This window comes from Hirundo rustica, chromosome 2 (assembly GCF_015227805.2).
Source record: "Hirundo rustica isolate bHirRus1 chromosome 2, bHirRus1.pri.v3, whole genome shotgun sequence".
NCBI classification, from domain to species: Eukaryota; Metazoa; Chordata; class Aves; order Passeriformes; family Hirundinidae; genus Hirundo; species Hirundo rustica.
In genome coordinates, this window is record NC_053451.1 from 24,065,963 (window position 1) to 24,077,460 (window position 11,498).

The window sequence follows — 11,498 nt, forward strand, 5'->3', positions numbered from 1 at the left end:
AGTGGCAGCTCAGCCCACAGACGCCTGTCTCTTTGGCAAAATTATCTTGTGCCATAAGATGATCTGGACTGCAGCATACATTTCCAAAGACTGAAATAAAAAAGCAAACTAAAATCTCAAAGCTGGAACGGTGGGACCACAGGACTGGAGTAACCACGAACAGTGCAAGGGGTGACTGGTGTGCATTAAAAGAACTGTAAGGGTGGTGACTGCAAGCATAGACTCGGTTGCTTTTGTTAGTTTGAAGTGATTTTTTTTTTTAGCTTTCTGACCTAGCCATTCTTGCTTTTCCTTCCAGGACTGAATTTGGTTTTGGCCCCCTCTAAAGTTTTGTGGGTGTTTTTTCTTTATATTACAGCTCTGTCTCCCCTCCTGCCCTCTTTCCCCCACTCTCATATTGTAAGTTTGGGTCTTTCCTTTTGCTTTGTAGCTGGAATGCTCTAGAACAAGTATAAATGTCTCCACCTTGGCTTGCTGCAGGTATAGATATTCCCAGGCTGCAACTTGCCCTAAAGTAGGCATCCAAATAAGACAGTTTAATAGTCTTAGACATGTCCCATTTATTTCCACTAGTTAGGAAGGAAGGAGAGGATGAGAAGGTCAGCTGCAGATGTCTCTCTCTAGATATTTGGGGTTAGGTGGGGTTAGGGTCCATCCACGCTGACTTCAGCTTTCTCATTTCATGATGTCACCATGAGCTCATTGATGCTGCCCTGGTCCAGGCCCACCTGAAGAAGGAGCTCATTGCTTCCTGCTGGTCCTGTCCCTTGCAAGTGGACAGAGGGGGCTCTGATCGTGCAGGCAGGAGGAGATCTCACAGTGCTGGCATGTTCAGAAAGGAGGCAGCTTTAGACAGGTGGAAGTTTGGCTACCCAGGATGAAAAGCTTTTGTTCCTCAAGCAGGGGATGGCTTGAATTCTCAACCACCTTTTCGTCACCTTTGCAACAAAGTGCAGAGTGAATGAAAAATGCCCAAACTGTGCAGTTCTGGCTGTTTAATAGTATTTGTCCACTGCAAACCCACAGGTACAATATCCCAGAGTTCAAAAAAGTGGAAAATCGAGACTAGTATTGGGTAAAAAGCAGTGTAAGAGATATCCTCTCTGATGTATAGAATCCCTAGGACAGCTATCTCCCTGGGGATATCTTGCCTCCCTTTTCTGGGACACTGAAAACAAGGCTGGAGAAAGCCCAGAACACATACTGCAGAAATAGCCTGCATCAAACAAACTGGTGAGTCAGATAACCTCTGTCACCTCTCCTTGCGAATCAGAAACTGCTGTTAGCTGGCCCTGATGTCACTGGGACCTGTGATGCATTTCTCCCATGGCACAGAGCGAATCCTCTTCTTTTTACTGCTGTGGTTTAGCAGTGCCACAACTTGAAATTTATTATTTTTGTGCTGAATTCTTTTTTCCTTCATGATACTGCTTCTTGCTAAAGTTCATTACTACATGGTAACACCAAGTTGCTTCTTTTCCCTCATCCCAAAGATCGATGAAGTGCTGGTAAAGCCTGTAGGAAATAAGACAGAGCTTAGCAGGGTGTACCAGTAGGTGAAGGCTCCCAGAGTGTTTCCTCTTACTGCTTCAATACCATGCAAGAGAATTTGGTGTGATAATTCTTATTCAAAAAGCTAGAGCTCTTGTTTATACTTGGGATATGCACAGTCCAGCGTTTGAGTTGTGTGATCCCTCTCTGTTGACTTGAATGTGTGATGAAGTGACCTTAAATTGTTCCTGCTGCTCTGTGATCCCAGTTAGTCCAGCCTATTCATCCATGGCAGAAATCAGTGCAGTCTCTGGCCTTCTTTAGCAGGTCATCTGCCTGCCACTGTCTGTTCCCCAGAGAACATTAATGGGGACAGTGAGGCACCTCTGTGCCGTTCCTCTGCCAGCCAGGGATCTGTAGGCGCCACGGGCACTCCCTGGAAATTAGATTTGCTACTGTGGTGAGCTAACAGGGAATAGAACATGGCAGAAAATTGTGTTTCAGCTTGTCTGCTTATCCTAAGAGCAAGGACAGCATGGGAACACTGTGAGCTAAGCAGCACCACTGCCAGCTCCTCCACCTTGAGCATGAGCAGATTTCCTGCCCATCCCTCCTTCAAGAGCCCACACTGTAGGAGCTGGACCCCACTTTCAGCTATTTGTGTGTCTTGGTAACACAGCAGATGTGCAGGACCCCCAGTGTCTGTCTGTCCCTGTGCTTGCTGTTTTATGGGCCTGTCTGTTGTGCTGTCCTGAGTGGGCTGTGGGACTGCCAGCAAAAACTTGTGCGCATTTTTGTTAGGAAGACACAAAAAAGTTTTAAACACAATGAAAGGCAGCATCAGGACTTGTCCACCTGAGACCATGTTATGTCTCTTGGTTGCTCTTTCACTCATCTTCCATTTATGTGAGGTGAAAACCCCAGAAACCATGCCTTACTAGGGTCTGTCAGAGCCTTGTAAGAAATCAGACTTTGCTGCCGGCTAACAGTAGTCTTTTCACTCAAATTTAGGGGTAGATGGTTGCACACTGGGATTCTACTCTCAGCTTTGTAATTCAGTGTGTCTCTTGCTATGAATGCCTTGAAGAGCGACATTAAATGGACTCTCCTCCCTCCCAGTGATCAAGTCATTCAGGAAAATTAAAAAAGTAGGCCAAGCTTTGCCTCCCAATGATACTTATTACGATCCTATTTTAATCAGTAGCCTATTTTGTCTGGTCTGTGGTGGTAGCTGTACCAGATATAGATGGAGTCCTTGAATAGCATCCTGCTTAGCTGTTCTGTATCAAGGCTGTATCAAGGGAAGGAAATTCCACAGATGTTTTTGCTGACAGGGGGTTTGCAGATGCAGTGGCTGAGGCCATGGGGATGTTCCCACAGAATTTTTTCCCTCTGGAAAATCGGCAGTCAGTATTCACTAAGATAAAAACTATTTGAAGGTCCAGAAGCAGAGCCTTTAATGAAGATGATTCAGAATGGAAAGTTGCACACAACTTAAAAGTGATTCATAAGGAAGTGGTGCTCAGGAACATGTTTAAAACTTAGGCTAAAAGAGCTGAGGGGAAGAGGGAAGCAGGAATGTAGCACCTACTGCCAGTATTGGAAGCAAATACAAGTCTGCCATCTGATGGCATCAAGTGGACCAGGCCAAGATGTGTGAACGGTGTCAGTAATGGAAGTTTCACATCCCAGTTAGCATTCTCATGAAACACGGGTGTGAGGATGCTAATCCTCACAAACTAAACACTGGCAACTGAACATCCTCATTGTTAGGCTGACAGCACAGGCCCTGGCATGATTTTTGTGCAGCTTGGCATCAGACGGGTCCCAGACACAGCTACCCTGCTCTGGAGAAGAAAAGAGGTTGGCCATATGGACATAAGCTGTGTGGTGCCAGTTGGCCTTGGGGCCAGGAAGCAGTGCCTGGCCCATTTTATTTACTAGTATGATCTACTTCTAGCCCAACAGAGAAGCCAGGAGCTGTGCAGGGAACCCACAGTGCTCTCTGACTGAGATGGGTACAGGTATGTGTCACACCAATGACATGTGGTCTGTCCAACACCACACAGTCCTTCAGTGCTTGTCTCTTTTCCCTGTTCTTTGTATCCCAAGTGTTTCTTTTCCCTGTTCTTTTTCCCAGTTCTGGATTGCTGCTTGCTTGACCTCGCCATGGGCTGTGTATGTTGTGGGACTGAGTGAGGAAAAGGGAGAGATGGCAGTGGAGCAGCCCAGTCACTACAGTGCACTAAGACCCTTGTGCATTATTCTATCTCACAGCCCTGCGGCCCTGGGACAACTACCACCTTGTCCTGTAAAAAGCAATCCACACAGTACATGCACTGTTTCTGAAAGAGGCTGGGAACACGTTAGTGTACCCTGATGAGAGCTGGGCAGTAGAAACTCCAAGACAATTAAGTCTGTCCTGCAAATGAAGGAGGCACCGGCTAGATGAACCCAGGAGTGAGATCACTTCAGCTTGAGAGGCATTCCATTCATTTGTCTTGCTCCTCCTGGCTGCCTCTGCCTTCCCCTGGGTTCTGATGCTCTGCCTAGTTCATTGTGGGATAGCTCCTAGCAGTAGTTTTAATTTCTGATGTGAATGGTGTGCCAGAACAAGGTGTCTGATTGACAGGCAGACCCAGCTTCCAGTCATACTCACTGCTTCCCCGCAGGGCAGCTGTGGTTTTGAAAGGAGAGACCAGAAAACTGGGGAGATGTGGCAGCCTCTGGATGAAGGCTCCATTCTTGAAGGCTAGAGACATTTCTCTAGATCTCTGTTCAGTGTGAGAGAAGTCTGAGTTGCAGGGTATAAAAATTTTCCCTCTGGGTCTTGCAGGCTTCAAGTTTGTGTAGAGTTTTTGCTTTGTGACTCTCTTTAAGTCTCGGCTGGGAGTATCCCTACTGTAATTGGGTGACAGTGATTAACAGTGGTTGGTACAGACTGTGGGTTCTGTAAAAGGGTGTGTGGTCTAGCTGATAAGCCAGGAGTCTAATCAGTGCCCCTAATGAAATGAACAGTGGTTGTCTGGCACATCAGCAGCGAGCAAGGCAGCTCCTTCCAGTGGCACATGCTTTCTGGCTGAAGGTGCTTTGTGAGAGCTACATATTTGCGTGCTGGGCTGAACCTTGGCGTGTTCTTTCCATGCTGCAGAAATTCCAGGGACTTTGAGAGCTGGGTGACTTTGGAGAGAGAGAAGCCTGAAGCCATGCAGTCCATCAGGCTGTGTGCACATGCAGGATGCTCTAGATCATGGCTGACTAACGCTGGACCGTCTCTTTCCCCACTAGATGCTGTAGAAGAAACCAAACCTACTGAAAGTGCCCAGCAGGAAGAGGTGAAAGAAGAAGAGAGCAAGGCGGACCAAGAAAATGCCTGAACATTAAGAAATGACTCCCCATTGCCCCTCCCTCCCTCCCCCTATCCTCTATCCTTCCTTCCCACCCCAATCTCGATTTCCCCCCTTCCTGCTCACATCCGTGAGCCTGTCTGTCCCTCTCCCATTACCACTTAAACCCTTTTTCTCTCTGTGTGGCAAACATTTAAAGAAAAAAAAAAAGAAAAAAAAAAAAAAAAAAGCAGGAAAAATCCCAGTCAAACAGTGTGGCTTAAACATTTCTTTGTTTCTTGGTGTTGTTATGGCAAGTTTTTGGTAATGATGATCCAATCATTTTGGGAAAATTCTTGCACTGTATCAGAGTTCTTTGACCTGGCGCGTGCGTGTGTCTGTCTGCCCACTGCGAGCGCTCTCTCTCTCTCTCTCTCCTCTCTCTCCCCTCCAAGTGTGTGTGTGTGCAATGTTACGTTCATCTGAGGAGTCCAGACTTACCGAGTGAGTTAAAACAAAAGAGGGGGGAAAAAAAAGGTTCTTTTCTTCCTTTTTCAATGTGATGGAATGAACGAAAAAAAAAACAAAAAACAAAACAAACAAAAGACCAAACACAACAAACAAGTGAACAAAAAAGAATACTAAACCCCAGTTTGTTTTCAGAACTAAAACAACAACTAGAAAATGTGCCAATTAGCGTAATGCTTGGCTCCAGGCTCCTTTTTCAAACTGAACAATAATTATAATAAATGAGAATAATTATCATTAACACCACCGTGTCGCATTTCTATGCTGCCATACATCCTGCTGGCCTGTGGTCTTCGGTGGGCTGCTTCTTGCGTGGCCCAGCTGTGCTCCTTGGCCACCAGTCTGTGACCGACTGCTCTCCCTGGCACTACTGAGGGGATTTTTAAGGGGAGCAGGCTTGGATTTTGAGCGAGATGTTAGCACTGACTAACATAAATAACGAAACTAGCCAAATCAGTTTCAGCAAAGATTATTGAAAGGGTCCCTCTAGGAGACCTCTAGGCCCTGATTTGGAGAACTGATGGTGACCTTGGAGGTGTGAGCCTGCAGGGGGACCAGCTTCGATCCGTGCCCGGGTCTAACCCCTGCCAAAGGGTGTGCCAAGGGCTGTGAGGGGACAGGGCCCTAGGACCTGAGCTTCTCGCCACAGCAGGAGGATGTTCACCCCATTGGGCTGGAGTTGAAGTCCCTGAGTAGCATAGCGTGGCCCCCCCAAAATTGTTCTCTTTGGCAAAATAAATCGGGCCGATTATTATTCAATATTTATTGAATAAGTAGGCACACGGGCGGGACGAGGCCTGGTGGCCTAGGAGCCAGTTGATGGCACTTTGGGAAATACCTCATTCCTGCTCCTGCTGAACCCAGCGTGCCTCACCCAGCTCTGATGAGTGGGAAGGCTTTCAGCTGTCATTTATGGCTGTGGGCAAAGCCCCACCACTGCTTCCCACAGGTTGTGGGCTGTTCCCTGGTGCCACCCAGCCTGTCCCAGTGGCGGACTGACAGACACCAAACCCTGAGCCTGTACAGCCATCTGGGTCTGCTGCTGTCTTTATGAGCTGTGGGAGCAAACAGTTAAAATATATTTAGTAATATCTGGGCTTTTATGAAAACTAATTACTGCTCATTCACTGCCCTGGATATTTTCATGTGCTTTCCCAGCAGCTCCTGCATGGTTTCCTGGCCTCGTTGGCAATGACAGCCAGAGTACCCTGCAGCATAACTGTGTGATGCTGCGGGACCAGGATTAAATTGTCCACACAACAGGAAGACCAAAAAATGGGAATGCTGACATCTCCAGCATCCTTTGGTGGTCAATGGCTCTTGGAGTGGCAGCCCCATGGCCTTCGGAAGGCTGGATGGTACTCCTTGTCCCACTCCTTTGTTCTCCTCCATCTCTTTGTTGGAAATAGGGAGAAAAGATGAACGGAGTCTCCTCAGAAATTATCACTTTGAACGTAGACTGCTCACTGGAAGTGCCATCAAAACGTGTCAGGACTCATTTCCATGTGCTTCCTGGCATTCTGTAGAAATAAGAGAGAGAGAGACAGGGAGGGTTTTTTCTACAGAGAGGGAAAGAGAGAGTGGGAGATGGATTGGACAAAGATTTTTAAAAAACAGGGATTCGAGAGATGAGGGGGGGAAAGATTTTCGAGTGGATAGATGGATGATAGGGAGAGAGAGGGGAGTATAGCTAGAGAAAGAAAGATTAGAGTGCAAAAGATGAGAGAGAGACAGGAAGAAATTAGATAATATGGAGCAATAGATGATTGATAGAGATAGTGAAACGTAGATAGCTAACGTAGATTAGGCAGATAAATAGGTAGAAAGATGGGCTGACTGACAGATAGGTATTGTGTCATACTTCATAAATGATATATATGCTAATATTCCCATGTCATGATGGGTGGTAAACCCTGAGACACCTTCCAGCCTGACCTCAATTCAGCAAATGTAGCGCAGACATCAGGCATTGCTCGGACCGTATGTCAGGTCTCGCCGCCCCGCCCGTGTCTGCCGTGGAAGCAGCGGGGTGTGGATGGTGTTTGGGAGGGAGAGCGCCCTGAGGGACACGGGGGCTGAGGCGTAGGGAGGAGAGGTGTACAGTTTGTTTGCTGTTCGTAGCACACGAGGGGCCCAGCCCAGCGCAGACGCCGCAGACACCCCGTGTCTCTAGCACCGAGTTGAGAGAACCGAGGTTCAGCTCTCAGGATTTGTGGGAGAGGTGTTTGGGAGGAGGCAGGAAGGAGGGACCATGGCTTTTGTTTGGCCTTATCTCCTCTCATCACCATTTAAAAAAAGTTTTCTGTCCTGCCTGTTTTCGCAAAAACCTTGTGGTTTCCCTGGTCTTCTGATTTCAGACCCCAAATGTTTCATCTTGACTCCACTTTGTTATTACTACTTTTAACTTTATAAGGAAAAGAAAACTGCTTCTCATGTCTTCCCGGATATAGGCCTTCCTCCCTCCTCAAAAAATGAAACAGCTTTCTCTCCCCAGGGACGTTTTACCTTTGTATTTCGCATGTTGCCTCCCCCTTGGCTGATGGTTGGGGCATCACGCGTGTTTTGTCACCGTTTGTAAGAACATACTTTGCCATGTTGCTTAGAGAACAAAGGGTTGGGTTTTCTATTTTGTTTTTTTTTCCCCTCACGAAGAGAATGGGATGTGTGGTTACCAACTGCAAACCTAAATAATTTAAATACTAATTCCTCTCCCTTGGTTCCAGTTTAAAATTACTGGCTGTAACCAAGCACCCCCTATCTTTATTATTGTACCGTGTCCTGATCCTGCCAGAGAGTCAGGGCAAAGAGAGCGTGAGAGAGAGCACAGAGACAAACCCTGCCTTGAGCAGGCAGTGGTTTAATGTGTAATACACAAGATTTGTATAGGAAGCTGGGCTGTCTTCAGGGTACAGGAAGAGAGCAGAGAAAAGCATTTGGATTTCCTTGAGTTGCCCCTTCAGCCAGATTTTCAAACGCTAAAAGGAAACACTATAAAGGATGTAGCATGGGACGGAAACTGGAAAGAGAACAAGGGTATTTGAGGAATGATTTTTCTCAAGCAAGACATCAAGTGAGCTGAAAGCAGCAGAAGAGACAGGAGGTCCCAGAAGTAAAGAGTGGGGCAAAGAGTCATCAGCAGAGTACTTGAAACTTTTCTACTACCCCTGCTGTAACAACCAACAGAAATTCCCCAGGGAGTATGTATCTAATTCTCTCTCCCTGAAGAGGATAGAGGTTTTCCTGGAGGTGTCTGTGGTTGTTATTTTATGTAAGAAAAGGGCAGGGCATGTCAGAGTGACTAAGACTGGGAGTATGGTGCCTGACCTCACCATGCAGTGCTGTGGAAATTCAGGGTCCTAGAGGGGCTCTTCCCACGCCCCTGCCATAAGATATGCTAGTGACCCGCAGCTATCCTGAATGCTCGTACCAGCTGTAGGCCAGCTCTTGACATTTCACCGCTACATTTCACCAGACTAAGCCTTGAAAAAGAAAAAAAAAAAAAAAAAAAAAAGTCCAACATAAACTCCCCATCAATGCAGTAGATTGTAAGCATGAATTTGGTCTGCTTTGCAATGCTTGTGGTGTCCTGACTGTCTGCGCTGACAGCAGATGAAACCCCACAACTCTTGCAATAGTTGCATCAGCCAAGGAGCTTTTCCATGAGCCACATTCCAAAGGGAGGGGAAGGGTATCCTGCTGAGATCCCTTCAGACCCTGTGTTTTCCAATCCTAAACCTTAATGTAGCCCCACGAGAGGCTTTAGCCAGAAGGAACTCACCCGTGGTGACCACATAAACACAATTGCTTGGGAAACATGTTACTCTAGATGAAAGAAATAATCACGACTGATGGAGAGGAGTTTAGAACAAAAATAAAGAAGAAAAATGGGAAGAGGGAATTCCCCACAGGAGTTATTTCTTTTTTCCTGTGGTCCACAAACAGCAAACTAGCACTTGTGACTTCTCATACTGGAAGTCTGCAGTTTGTCGTGGATGTCTTAGGAAGGAAATGGAGTGGCTGTGGTTTGCAGAGGTGGAGGGAAGGGTTTGAATGAATGTTTTGGAGGTTCCTTTTGGCTAAGAAGTCCACTTGGTGGTCACCTGCAGCTCAGCGACACCAGAGGTGATGCTGGGTGTCCTCTTCCAGGCCTGTGCTCAGATTCCCTGCTTTTCTGCATTGCCACATTAGCACTTTCACTGGATATTTAGAGCACCTCAGGACTGGTTCTCCTCTCGCTCACACTGGGGTAACTCAGGAGTCGCTCCACTGGAACCAGTGGTGTTAATCTGGTGTGAAAATAATGCGAGAGGAGGATTCAACTCCTCGGGGAGGGGGGGGATTTTCCAGGTCCCCGAGGGGGAAAAAAAAATCAATGGGAGTTACATGTCTAACTGCCACTTGTGCCTGTGAAAGTCTGCCCCTTAACTACCTATATGTATATAGGGTACAGTTTTCAGAATAACCTAAGTGACGTGGACACTTGAGAGTGCACGTTTCACTGGCTTTCAAAGAGACACAAGTTCCTAAGGCCCAGATGCTGAAGGATGTCCCTACGCCTCTCTGCACCGCATCTGGGGGTCTCAGGCCTGAAATTCTCCAGTCATTTCCCAAAATGGAACTGAAGATCATGAGTCATTTAGGTGGTCCTGAAAGCGCTACCCTCTATCCATTTTTCAGGGTGTTGATCTCAGGTCATGTGCGAGCCTGCATTCTTACCTACAATGCTTTATTACTACATTCTTCTGTTGAGCAATACTTGGAAGAAGAGGTGAAGGTCGAGATTTGCAGAACAGACTAGTGACCCCAGTGGCTCACATCTGGAGTGCCCAACTTGAGAGACAACTCACTGGGGTCCAAGCCACAGGTCCCCTGTATGCTCTGAGCATCAAGATTCATGTATTACACACCCAGAACCACTGGTCACTTCTAAAAAAAAAAGAAATCCCAGCCTGAGACCTAGACTACTCTCATAAAAGAAAATCCTGGGTGAACTTTTCACCCAATAGCTTGGTTTTTCTGCTCATGCCTGTTCCCAATGAATAAAACAAATCCCTGTCCATCACCTAAGCCCTATTTCGAGGAGTTCCACTGGCATACAGCTGAAGTAACACAGTAATAAATCGGGGCCTGAAGAAGGTGGCTACAGCCTAGAGATATCAAGAACTGTGACATGTCTGGAAGCTAAAAAGAGCAGAACTTGACAATTAGAGCGGCCCATTTCCGATGCTCTTGTGTGAGGATCTGGAAAGAGTCTCTCACTCATTGTACTTGTGCATTATGAATGTGTCCATCTGCAGAGATCTAATGTACACATATGTCCTGAATATTGTCCTAAGGTTGCAAGCTTCAAAAATGAGCAGAAAACATTCCCGAGAAGTGAGAATAATACAGATGTCTGTATTTGAAAAATTGGTTCAAATAAAGTCTCTCACTTATAGATATGTGCAGTTGTGTGCAGTTATTTGCTCCTGGAACAGAAATTTCTTCCTTGTGTAGGACTTCGATTCTTTTACAAAAAAAAAATTTATTTCGTTCTCCTTTGACCTTCTCAGTCAAGTCCTACTGCTGTGGAAAAAAAATTGCTTTTTTCTAATTCTGTCTGGGTAAAAAGCCATTTTAAATTGAAACAGTGAAGTATAAGGCCATAGAGGCCAGTATGTTTTTACTGTGCTTAGTATCCGCTGAGGGAGAGTATCCAACCGGCCTGATGGAAGCCGTGGTCTCCTGTGCAAAAGTCCTGGGTTGTTATATAGCATGGCACAGACATCCCCATGGACGCTCTGACCCTGGAAAGGCCAGTGGCTGTCTCGGCACTGCCTGGAAACTGCCTGGAAAAGGCTGCACTAAGAAACACTGTGCTTGGGCATCACAGAGCTGCAAAATGTCCATGGCCATATCTGGGCCTGGGATGTTCTGAGTCAAGGAATCTGCTTGGATGTGGAAATGGGAATGGGGGACACCAACCAGTAATGGTTGGACCTCTGGGGATCATCCAGCCCGACCCCTCTACCAAGCCAGGGTCACTTAGAGCAGGTGGCACAGGAGCCAGAATGTCTCCAGAGAGGGACCATCCACGACATCCCTGGGCAGCTGTTCCAGTGCTCTGCCACCCTCAATGGAAAGAAGTTAGGCAAGCTTGTGCAAGCTTATCTA

At 46.7% G+C, this 11,498-nt stretch overlaps 1 protein-coding gene across 1 annotated transcript in view; it reads left to right on the forward strand.

Annotated features, from left to right (window-relative positions):
* GAP43 (growth associated protein 43) overlaps positions 1-10,784 on the forward strand; it is a 58,102-nt gene extending 47,318 nt beyond the window's left edge. The window contains exon 3 of the mRNA XM_040056721.2: positions 4,780-10,784. Within this exon, the coding sequence (XP_039912655.1) occupies positions 4,780-4,868 (89 nt within the window). The 3' untranslated portion in view covers positions 4,869-10,784. The remainder of the gene's footprint in view (positions 1-4,779) is intronic.
* Positions 10,785-11,498: the final 714 nt, after the last annotated feature.